At 37.0% G+C, this 13,027-nt stretch overlaps 1 protein-coding gene across 9 annotated transcripts in view; it reads right to left on the reverse strand.

Moving 5' to 3' along the window:
- Positions 1 to 13,027, reverse strand: part of Ncoa6 (nuclear receptor coactivator 6) — a 90,606-nt gene that overhangs the window by 43,776 nt on the left and 33,803 nt on the right. For all 9 annotated transcript variants that reach the window (XM_058575583.1, XM_058575582.1, XM_058575586.1 and 6 more), the window contains 2 exons: positions 12,034 to 12,189; positions 1,520 to 1,642 (listed from right to left, as the gene is read on the reverse strand). In XM_058575583.1, coding sequence (XP_058431566.1) covers positions 1,520 to 1,642; positions 12,034 to 12,189 — 279 coding nt within the window. The remainder of the gene's footprint in view (positions 1 to 1,519; positions 1,643 to 12,033; positions 12,190 to 13,027) is intronic.

Raw genomic sequence — 13,027 nt, forward strand, 5'->3', positions numbered from 1 at the left:
GGGACTATAATTTGTACTTATTTCCTAAAGATGATTAATAAATATGCTTACTATTTGCCAGATAGTTGCTGAAAAGAGTTTGCAATTAGTGTGGTGACATCAGTTTATTAGAGTCTTAACTCTGTAAGCCTGGAGGGGATCTTTAGCATTGTTTCCAGGACATGATCAAAGATGTTTACAGGCAACTAACGCCAGAAAATATTAATTCCTTTGTCCAGGAGTTGAGACTAGAACCCATATTTCCTGACTGTCATGCCAGGTCTATTCATTCTTTCATTATCTACATATAACTTAGCTAGGCTTTTCCAATTCTGCTTCAGTCCCTGGTTCTTCTAGTAGTGGCAACAGTGTCACCTATAATTTCTCATTAAACTGCCTTAGTACCAAATGCTTGGTCTTCTGTGAGGAACTTCATCAATATATAAAGCACCAGGCTGGGTATTCCATCTACTAGATGGTATCCACATCAGCCTCACAGCAGAGGTCTTCACATATACATAAAAGAGGAACTCAGGGTATGTTTGCTCTGTGGGAGATCTCATCTACTTTCAAGGATGAGTTCAGAGAACAGGAGCCATCATCATCTTATTTTAAAGGTAAGGAAACTATTACTCAGGAAAATGCAGTTAGTAGCTTAAGGTAATCAGTAAATGCAGTGTCCAGATAAAAACCTAGTTGCAAGTCCTCCACTACAATTCAGAACAGCAACTTGAAAATCACTTCCTGTCTTATTTGTTCCATAGCTTCCTAAGCTTTAAATGTCAAAGCCAATTCAATTCTTCTTCTTTTTTTTTTTTTTGGTATTGGGGATTTAACCCAGGGACACTTTACCACTGAACCACATCTTCAGCCCTTTGTATTTTTTAGTTTGAGAGAGTCTCACTAAGTTGCTTAGGCTGGCTTCAAACTTGTGATCTTCCAGTCTCATCCTCCCAAGTCACTCAGACTACCGGTGTGCGCCACCAAACCAGGAAAGAGCCAACTCAACTGCAATATTCTGTGATCCATAGAATATTAGGTTCAATCTCTGAAGAAAAAATTTTAGGTTTACTAGAAAAGGAACCAAACAATTTATAACACTTTCAAATTCTAAATACATAAAAACACATATTCTATATAAGCACGCAAGAACTCTGATTACAGATTCTCAGCCTCAGTGATAGTAGAAGTTGGAAAACTACATTCTCCACTATACTATAAACATCCTAAGGGTGGAAAATGTTTTATTCATTTCTATTTTGAATACCCAGTATAGGTCCCGTCATACAACAGGAACTCAATAAATGTTTGCTACACAGTTCAGTATTTATCAGATTTTAAGCAAATGATTACAAAGATCAAATGTTTCATGCTCTGATCCTAGCCTCCTAAGAATGATTCATGTCTCCCTTTCCTAATGCAGCAAACAGAGATGTGGGTGTGTCATGAGCCCCTGCCTATCCTGCAGGACTCAAATGATCTTACCTTAGCAAAAAATGGAAAATAGTAAAACATGATTCGATTGAATGGGAGATCTCACCTGGACCACTGGCCATGGGAAATCCTGGTTCCATCCTAACGGAATTTCCAGCTCCCATAGGTCCATTCATTCTCACATCTTGGCTTCGGTTTTGAGCCAAAGCCAGGTTGATAGCACCTTCCCCTGAAAATGACAGTCAATTTATAAAAAGGAAATCATAATGAGAAGCAAGTATTGTTTAAAGACAGGTACACAAGAACTTTTAGTTTTCTGTGTTTTTGAAGAATTATGATATGTTTACCACCACAAACAGGGTGTGTCAATACTACATAGGTCTTTCTTCAACCTATTTAAGCAGGTTTACTTACAAGCACAAGGAGATCATAACCAATTCTCACTTGCAAAAAGGGTAAATGGGCAATCATTAATGATGCATAGTGTCAACAGAGAGCTTAGAACTCTGAATAATTATTTTTAGTCAGATCACTGTATGTTTGTGTGTGTGCGCGCACGCGCGTAAGGCAGAAAATATTCTCATAAACTCTCAAAATCCTAGATTTCCTTTTGGGAATTTAAAATCAGAAGGTAGAAATAAGAGAAAGTTTAATGGTCAAAGAAAATACGATGGTGTAGGGACACTGTAATACTTGTGAGCAAAATACCAATTTCCTTTCAATAATTGCAATATAAAAAGATTTCCAGCAGAGAAATTCATGCAATGAAGAGCAGATAGCCTGGTATTAACCTACCTCCATAACATCTAATGATAAAATCAGCATTTTCATTTTGCGGGGTAGGGGTGGGGGACAGTGCTGATGATCGAATCCAGGGCCTTGTATATGCTAAGCATGTGTTCTACAAATGAGTTACATCCCTAGCCCCTGTATAGATAATCACTAGAAGTGTTCCAATTAAGTAGACCCTAAACTTAAATCTTACTTGGTCCAATGATTAAAAAGGTCTCTGGAAACAAGTTTCAGAATATTTCTTGCACTTTATCCACAATTTTGACTATGATTACCTTGGAAGACAATACCACCTACAGACAGTTAAAATAAGTTAGCCAGTAGCTGAGGAGTTGAAAGTCTGCATTCCCCAAGTTCTTCCATACCCTGGGGTCTTGTTTTATAGTTGGATGATAAGGCAGAAAGCTAATGAGGACACAACAGTTTCTGCTGTCCCACAGATGTAAGTTACCTTTCCATGTGTACTTTTTTTTTTTTTTAATTGTAGTTGGACACAATACCTTTATTTTTATATTTTTATGTAGTGCTGAGGATCGAAGGGCCTCACACATGCTAGGCAAGCATTCTACTGCTGAGCCACGACACAGCTCCTCCATGTGTACTTTAATCAGCGAGATTGGCTGGTCATCGGAAACAACATCCTACCACTGGGGGTTACAAGATGCTCTGACTTGCCTATACTGTCTACAGTAAGAGAAAGAGAATACAGGTCTTAAAGGTTTTCACCAATGAGAAGGGACTATATCAAACTTGCTAAGATAGTCTGAGCAGAGAGCTCTTAAAATGATATAAGATCATGTCACGGGGTTAGGGATGTGGCTCAAGTGGTAGCGCGCTCCCCTGGCATGCGTGCGGCCCAGGTTCGATCCTCAGTACCACATACAAACAAAGATGTTGTGTCCACTGATAACTAAAAAATAAATATTAAAAAGAAAATAAGATCAGGTCACTTCTTAAAACCGCTCTACTATTTCCCACTGTTGTAAAAATAAAAGCCATACATCTTAATAAGATATACAAAACTTCAACTTATCTAGCCTAATGCTGTTCAAAAGAAATACTAGCTATACAAGTAATTCAAAAATTTTTAGAAGCCACAGTAAGAAGCAGCAGATGAAAATAACTATAGCATTTTATTTAATCTAATATAGCCAAGAGATTATTATTTCAACATATGATAGAATAAAAATTACTGAAATAGGGCTGTGGTCGTACCTCAGTGGTAGAGGGCTTGCCTCGCACACAAGGCCTTGGGTTATATCCTCAGCACCACATAAAAAATAAATAGATACTGTGTCTACCTACAACTAAGAAGAAAAATTACTGAAATATTTTACATTGAGGGGCATTAAGTCTTCAAAAGAAATATGAATTTTGAACTTATAGCCCATGTCAGTTTGGACAAGCCACATTTTTAGTGCTCAACAGCCACAGATGGCTTGTGCCACATGTTACACAGCCAAATTCAACCCTCCTCTGCCTCTCTAACCTCACTTTACACTATTTTCTCCTTCAGTAATAAGGATTCAGACCTGGTCAATTTTTAGCTTTTTAAAGGCACACAAATCTGCTTCTCACCTCAAGGGCCCTTGTACACAAATATTGTTTCCTCTGCTCAGAACATTTCTCTGAACTTTTTTATTTTTTAATTTATTCTAATTTTGTTATATATGACAACAGAATGCATTATAATTCATATTACACATATAGAGAGCAATTTTTCATATCTCTGGTTGTACACAAAGTAGAGTTACACCATTCATGTCTTCATATGTGTACTTAGAGTAATGATGTGCATCTCATTCCACAGTCTTTCCTACATCCATGCCCCTTCCCTTCCCCTCTCACCCCTTTGCTCTATCTAATGTTTGTCTAATCTCCAATGCTCCCCGCCAACCCCATCATGAATCAACATCGTTATATCAGAGGAAAACATTTGGCATTTGGTTTTTTGGGATTGGCTAACTTCACTTAGCATTACCTTCTCCAATGCCATCCATTTATCTGCAAACGCCACAATTTTATTCTCTTTAAATGCTGAATAATATTCCATTGTGTATATATATATGACATTTTCTTTATCCATTCATCTACTGAAGGGCATCTAGGTTGCTTCCATAGTTTAGCTATTGTGAATTGTGCTGCTATAAACATTGATGTGGCTGTGTCCTTGTAGCTGTTTTTAAGTCCTTTGGGTATAGACCAAGGAGTGGGATAGCTGGGTCAAATGGTGGTTCCATTCCCAGCTTTCCAGGAATTTCCACACAGCTTTCCATATTGGCTGCACCAATTTACAATCCCCCCAGCAATGTATGAGTGTGCCTTTTTCTCCACATCCTCACGAACACTTGTTGTTGTTTATACTCTTAATAGCTGCCATTCTGACTTGAGATGAAATCTTAAGAGTAGTTTTGATTTGTAATTCTCTAATTCCTACAGATGTTGAACATTTTTTCATATATTTGTTGACTGATTGTATATCATCTTCTGGAATGTGTCTGTTCAGTTCCTCGGCCCACTTATTGATTATTAGTTTTTTTGGTGTCAAGATTTTGAGTCCTTTATATATCCTAGAGATTAGTCCTCTATCTGATGTGTGTGTGGTAAAACTTTGCTCCCAAAATGTAGGTCTCTATTCACCCCACTGATTGTTTCTTTTGCTGATAAGAAGCTTTTTAGTTTGAATCCATCCCATTTATTGTTTCTTGATTTTAATTCTTGTGCTGTAGGAGTCATATTAAGGAAGTCGGGGCCTAATCCAACGTGATGGAGATTTGGACCTACTTTTTCTTCTATTAGTCGCAGTGTCTCTGGTTTAATTCCTAGGTCCTTGCTGCACTTGGAGCTGAGTTTGTGCATGGTGAGAGACAGGGGATTAATTTCATTTTGTTGCATATGGATTTACAGTTTTCCCAGCATCATTTGTTGAAGAGGCTATCTTTTCTCCAATGTATGTTTTTGGCACCATTGTCTCTAATATAAGATAAGTGTAATTATGTGGGTTTGTCTCTGGGTCCTCTATTCTGTACCACTAATCTACAAGTCTATTTTGGTGCCAATACCATGCTGTTTTTGTTACTATTGCTCTGTAGTACAGTTTAAGGTCTGGTATAGTGATGCCACCTGCTTTTCTCTTCTTGCTAAAGACTGCTTTAGCTATTCTGGGTCTCTTATTTTTGCAGATGAATTTCATGACTGCTTTTTCTATTTCTATGAGGAATGCCATTGGAATTTTGGTTAGAATTATATTAACTCGCATAGTGCTTTTGGTAGTATGGTCATTTTGACAATATTAATTCTGCCTATCTAAGAGCAAGGTAGATCTTTCCATCTTCTAATGTCTTCTTTGATTTCTTTCTTTAGCGGTTTGTAGTTTTTGTTGTAGAGGTCTTTTACCTCTTTTATTGATTCCCAAGTATTTTATTTTTTTAAGACTATTGTAAATGGGGTAGTTTTCCTCGTTTCCTTCTCAGAGGATTTGTCACTGATATACAGAAATGCCTTTGATTTTTGGGTGTTGATTTTATATCCTGCTCCTTTGCTGAATTCATTTACTAGTTCTAGAAGTTTTCTGGTGGAATTTTTGGGTCTTCTAGGTATAGAATCATATTGTCAGCAAATAGTGCTGTATTTGAGTTCTTCCTTTCCTATCCATATCCCTTTAATTTCTTTCGTCTAATTGCTCTGGCCAGTGTTTCAAGAACTATGTTAAACAGAAGTAGTGAAAGAGGGCATCCCTGTCTTGTTCTAGTTTTTAGAGGGAATGCTTTCAATTTTTCTCCATTTAGAATGATGTTGGCCTCGGGCTTAGCATATAGCTTTACAATGTTGAGATATGTTCCTGTTATCCCTAGTTTTTCTAGCGTTTTGAACATAAAGGGGTGCTGTATTTTGTCAAATGCTTTATTTACATCTATTGTGATGATCATTCTTATCTTTAAGTCTATTGATGTTGATTTCCATATGTTGAACCAACCTTGCAGCCCTGGGATAAATCTCACTTGATCATAGTGCACTATCTTTTTGATAGGTTTTTGTATTCGATTTGCTGAGATTTTTTTATTGAGAATTCTCTGAATTCTTCATATAGCCAGTTTTTCAATTTTCATGTGATCTTAAGTGTCACAGATCCAAAAAGGCCTCCTCTACTCATCTCACTCAAGGTTAGATCATCCATATCAGAACATTTTGTTATTTCTTCAGATATCCCTTGAAATTACTAATTTATTTATTTGGTTTCTAGTCAACTTCCCCGATACTATACAACAATAATATGTCTGCTCTAGTTCTTTAAATCTGTTGTTTCAGTATAATTCCATCATCCACTTTCACTCTCAGAAGTGGCCTAATTTAGCCAGGTATGGTGGTACATGCCTGTAATTCCAGGAACTTGGGAGGCTGAGGCAGGAGAATTGCAAGTTTGAGGTGAGCCATAGCAACTCAGCAAGACCCTGGCTCAAAATAAAAAATAAACAGGGTTTGGTATGTAGCTCAGTGGTACAGCACTCTTGGGTTAAACCTCTAGTATAAAAAACAAAAAACAAGACAAAAGTATCCTAATATAGATGAATTATATATTCACTTTAATGATATCCTTTAAACATAGAACAGTGCTGGGTACCTGCTAGATGCTCATTAACTATTATCATGTTGAGTAATCAGCTTATCATAACCTGGCAAGATGCATAGATACCTTTCCATTTGAAAAATGCATTTCTGGAATTTTATGAAATTTCATGTTGATAGTAACAGGTTTTATGTGAAAAACAGAGTTGGGGCAAACTCAAAACCTATAATAACGTTTTGTAACCAAAGTGCTTTTATTAAACAATAATTGGAGAGAGCAAAATCCTCAAAAACAATGGAACGGAAATGCCTGATAAGAGGTGCTGGATAATATAGATACAGGGATTCTCTGAGCCACTGAGACTACCATTAAGGTCGGCATAAAAGGAAGTATAACCTGTCATAAACTAAAAACCATGCAAGGCTGGAGATGCATGTCTGGAGAAGGTACCTGAACATAAATTCTCATTCTTAATTTTCTTAAATCACATATGAATAAACACAATTTCTACATTATACTGCTATCATTCCCCCATTTGTTAACTACACATAAATAACTGATGTAAAAGAAACAGACGTAGAAACAACTACTGGCTCCCCAAAACTTGCCAATTTGTGGTTCACAAATTATATCCAATGGGCAAATCCAGCTTACTTCCTGTTTATTTAAATGAAGTGTTACTGAAACACAATCAGGTTCATTCATTTACCCATTACCTATGGCTGTGCTTGCTCAACAATGGCAGAGTTGAATACTCGTGACAGAAAGCTTATGGCCTGCAAAATCAAAAATATTTACTCCTGGATCTTTACAGAAAAAATCTGCAGACTCTTGCTTTAGATCACCATGAATTTACAGGAAGAGTCACAAAATGTTCTCAGAAAAAACATATCTCCTCAACACCCTGGCCAATTCTCAAAAAAGGAAGGGAAGAAGGAATATTCTTCAATGAGAATGGAATGTCAAAGAAACAACTTCTCTCTCCATCCTTGCAGCAGACACCAAGAAAGTATCAACACTTCCCCTTAAAACTCACAAAGTTATCACCCCATTACCAGGTTCATAAAAGCAACTGCTTCTGTCACAACCTTCATACCTGTCTCAATTCCCAGGAGTATAGAAAGAGAAAAAGAGACCACATGGGCAGCCTAAAAGTTAAGAACTCTAGCTGCATGTGGTGGTGCACACTTGTGATCCCAGCAACTTGGGAGGCTTAGGCAGGAGGACTGCAAGGCCAGCCTCAGCAATAATGAGACCTTGTCTCAAATTTAAAAAAAAGGCGAGTGGGGTGGGGCAGTGGGGATTAGGAACTTAGCTCAGTGGTATAGTGCCCCTGGGTTCAATCCCCAGTAGCAAAAAACAAAACAAAGCAAAAAAAAACCCAAAAAAACCCAAAACTCTTTCTATATTATGATAATTGTTATTATTTATAAATTTTATAATTTCTTAAATATATATTATCTATTTTGATTCCTTTTTAGCACTTATGTTTTAATTTATGGCTAAAATATTAAAAGGGAACTGGCATTTTATCTTTGTAGGAAGTATATCTTATTAAGAAAAGAAACTAGAGGCTGGGGTTGTGGCTCAGCGGTAGAGGACTCTCCTGGCACGTGCAGGGCTCTGGGTTCAATCCTCAGCACCACATAAAAATAAAAAATAAAGATATTGTATCCAACTACAGCTAAAAACCCAAAATATTAAAAAAAAGAAAAAGAAAAAAAAACAGGCATTTCAAGATACATAGGTAATAGACTTTAGGATTTTGGGGGTTTTGTTTCATTATTTTTCTCAGTAGTAAGAATTGAACCCAGGGGCACTTTACCACTGAGCTATATCCCAGTCCTTTTTATTTTGAGGCAAGGTTTCGCTAAGCTGCTGAGGCTGGCCTCAAACTTGTGATCCTCTTGCCTCAGCCTCCCAAGTTGCTAGGATAACAGGTATGCACCACCATGAAGGTTTTCTTTTCTTTCTTTTTTTTTTTATTATTTTTTAAGTTGTTGATAGACCTTTATTTTATTTATTTATATGCGATGCTGAGAATCGAACCCAGTGCCTCACACATACTAAGCAAGTGCGTTATCGCTGAGCCACAGCCCCAGCTCTCCATGAAGGTTTTCTAAAAATCACTTATATATTCCTTAAAGTATAAATAGCCTAATACTGTCATTTTATCCAATCATTATTTGACATCTACTTTATTCAACACTTTATCCTAAAGACTATTGTAAATTGATTTTATTTTTCTGGATCCTTTCAGATAATTCAAAATCATCTTTCATAATAAAATGGTTATTGCTTAATCCACTATTTCCTCATTTATCATATAATGAAATTGATCTCATTTCTCAATTTACAAATAACCATCTCTAAATAATCTTGGTTGGTATTATCCCTCTAGGAGCACAGCATCCTAGACTGTACAAAATATGTCTTTCTCCTACTGACGATGTTTTCAGCTGCTGAGATTCCAATGAGCATTTAGGTTCTAAGTGAACCACAGGGTCAGTGAGGCTTGGCCCACAAGTGAAAGACTGGAATCACCGGTTGCCATCTTGTTTGCATCAACACAGGAAGAGAAGAAAGGGTTCTAGCTTATTTGGCTCCCAAAAGAAAAGAAACCTGTGTGCTCTCAACATATATTTATCACAGGTTTGTCTCCCTTACTAAAATCATAAGCTGCTTTGAGCACACCTGTAATCCCAGCAGCTTGGGAGGCTGAGGCAGGAGGATTTTGAGTTCAAAGTCAGACTCAGCAAATTAGCGAGGCCCTAAGCAACTTAGAGATATCCTGTCTCTAAATAAAATATAAAAAAAGGCTGGGGACGTGACTGAGTGGGTAAATGCCCCTGGGTTCAATCCCCAGTACCAAAAAAATTTTTAAAAAGAAACAGAACAAGAAAGTGTTAACCAAGATAAAACTAGAGGAGAAAGGTAGAGGCCAGACCATGTAGGAGATCACGGTAAAGAGTTTGGTCTTCCCAATGGTACAGAATAGAGGACACAGAGACAAATCCACAAAATTAAAACTACCTTATATTAGACAAAGGTGCTAAAAGCATGCAATGGAGAAAGGATAGCATCTTCAACAAATGGTGCTGGGAGAACTGGAAATCCATATGCAACAAAATGAAATTGAATCCCTTTCTCTCACCATGCACAAAAGTCAACTCAAAATGGATCAAGGAGCTAGGAATCAAATCAGAGAATCTGCGTCTAATAGAAGATAAAGTTGGCCCTAATCTTCATCACATGGGGGCAGGCCCCAAATTCCTTAATAAGACACCTATAGCACAAGAGTTAAAACCAAGAATCAACAAATGGGACGAATTCAAACTAAAAAGTTTTTTCTCAGCAAGAGAAATAATATGTGAGGTGAGCCTACATCCTGGGAACAAATTTTTACCCCTCAAACATCAGATAGAGCTCTAATCTCTAGAATATACAAAGAACTCAAAAAGTTAAACAAACAAATAACCCAATCAACAAATGGGCCAAGGACCTGAACAGACACTTCTCAGAAGAGGATATACAATCAATCAACCAATACATGAAAAAATGCTCACCATCTCTAGCAATCAGAGAAATGCAAATTAAAATTACTCTAAGATACTATCTCACTCCAATAAGAATGGCAGCCATTATGAAGTCAAACAACAATAAGTGCTGGCGAGGATGCGGGGGAAAAAGGTACACTCATACATTGCTGGTGGGACTGCAAATTGGTGCAGCCAATTTTTGGAAAGCAGTATGGAGATTCCTTGGAAAGCTGGGAATGGAACCACCATTTGACCCAGCTATTCCCTTTCTCGGACTATACCCAAAAGACCTAAAAAGAGCATACTACAGGGACACAGCCACATCAATGTTTATAGCAACACAATTCACAATAGCTAGACTGTGGAACCAACCTAGATGCCCTTCAATAGATGAATGGATTAAAAAAATGTGGCATTTATACACAATGGAATATTACTCAGCACTAAAAAATAACAAGATCATAGCATTTGCAGGGAAATGGATGGCATTAGAGCAGATTATGCTAAATGAAGTTAGCCAATCCCTAAAAAACAAATGCCAGAATGTCTTCTCTGATATAAGGGGGGTGACTCAAAATGGGATAGGGAGGAAGAGCATGAGAAAATTACCACTAAATAGGGAAGAGAGGTGGGAGGGAAAAGGAGGGAGAAGGGGAATTGCACGGAAGATGGAAGGAGACCCTCATCGTTATACAGAATACATGTATGATGTTGTAAGGAGAAAAAGAAAAAAAAGTGTGTCACATTAGATCGGATAGAGAGAAGTGATGGGAGGGGATGGGAGGGGAAGGGGGCATAGGAAGGGCAGCAGAATAAAACAGACATTATGATTGCTGTATGTATATAGGTGACTCTATGACCAGTGTGATTCTGCAATCTGTACAATCAGAAAAATGAGAAATTATACCCCATTTGATTCAAATGTATGAATTAATCAAGTCATGTGTAGCTAATAAAAAAAAAAAGAGTTTGGTCTTCATTCTTTGAACAACAGCAAGCAATAGTAGGGTTTTAAGCTGGGTGAATAAGCAGGTGTTTGTGTTGAGCATATTTTTATTTTGAAAAGGGTCATTCCAGTAAAAATATCTGAAAAATAGATATTGCTACAAAAGGACTGTTTAGGACCTCCTAATCTGTTAGATGAATAAAGAAAGCATTAAAGTTTTGGCAGAAGGAAGCAAATTAAAATAGATATTCTTTAAAAGACAAATCAGTTCCTAGTTAGGGTACCAGCAATACCAAAAGCTGAATGCCAGACATGGTAGTAATTGCCTGTAATACCAGTGATAGGGAGGCTAAAGCAGGAGGATTGCAAGTTCAAAGCCAGCCTCACCAATTAAGCAAGACCCTAAGCAACTTAGTGAAACCCTATGTCAAAATACAAAATTTAAAATAGGGTTGGGGATGTAGCGCAATGGTAAAGTGCCCCTGGGTTCAATCTTCAATACCGAAAAACAAAGACCCCAAAACAAAAACAAAAAACCCAAAGTCTGAGACTGATGGCCAAAATTAAATAAATGGAAGTCTGAGGGCACAGATGCTGAAGAACATTGGGTCCAAGAAATAACCTTGGTGTCTCTTATACTAAGGTGCTGCCATGAGCTGCTACTTGGCATTCTGAAACATAAGAGCAGGGGAATAGAAAAAGCAGCACTAGAAATCATGCTATATTCTACTATTGTTATGTTTTGGTCCAGATGGGCACATGACAAAGTAAGAGACCTTCAATCTGAACGGAGAGAATCCCCAGATCCCGAAGCTGCTGGTTGTTGCTCTGTGCCAGGATCCGTAGTCGCTCCGCTGCTTCCCGGGGGATGTTGAATGTCACACGCACACTGTTCCATGGTTCCACCTTCTGTACCTTTAGCTTGCTGGATTCTTTATCATAAAGAAAAAAAAATAATAATATTAGTGATTTTTCAGGCAATAGAAGATGTGGAACTAAAAAGCAAGCAAGCAAAAAAAAAAGAAAGAAAGAAAGAAGAGAGAAAAAAACGCAGGGTACCAGCTTGGAACATCTGAGATTAAATCATCTAATGCTTTGGCATTAAGTGGACTTCAAATCTAATTCCAACTTTGCCATTTGGCACCTGGGTGACCAGTAACAGGCTATTTAACCTTTCTGAAATGTAATTTTCTCTTTTCTAAATCTAGGAAAAAAACTAATTCATACGATTGTATCATATGAGATAATAAATACAAAAAACCCAGTACAATACCTGACATACTATAAGTACTGAATAAATAGAAAGGAATAAGATAAAGTAAAGAACATAGGAGAGGAGAGAGAGATAAGTTTAAAATAATCAAGTAAAAAAAAAAATCAAGTAATGTCTACTTCTGGACTCATCCTAACGCATATGAACTTAAAACCTGAGAACATGGAAGCCTCAAATTTCAAGTGAAATTTTCTAAAAATATTGGGTGCCATACATGCTAACAACAGAATATTAAGGAATCTGCAACTATAATCTACTAAATTTATATAAAGAAATACACTAAAAAGGAAAAAGAGTAGATTTAACATTTTTCAAAATGTTAAGCAATTTTATCTCTCCAAATTAAATACTGAAATTTTAATATAAAACTTAAAATATTCATTGAGCACCTACATGCAAGGTATTCATAGATGCCAGACAAAGAATTCTTCCAATGTCCTATAAATGCTTTAATTTAAGGAGAGCTTAAGTCTTGATTCTTTATGTCTTTGATGTTT

Source organism: Marmota monax, unplaced genomic scaffold (genome assembly GCF_021218885.2).
Source record: "Marmota monax isolate L192 unplaced genomic scaffold, Marmota_monax_Labrador192_F-V1.1 WCK01_AAM20220418_F8-fsc00014, whole genome shotgun sequence".
Taxonomy (NCBI): Eukaryota; Metazoa; Chordata; class Mammalia; order Rodentia; family Sciuridae; genus Marmota; species Marmota monax.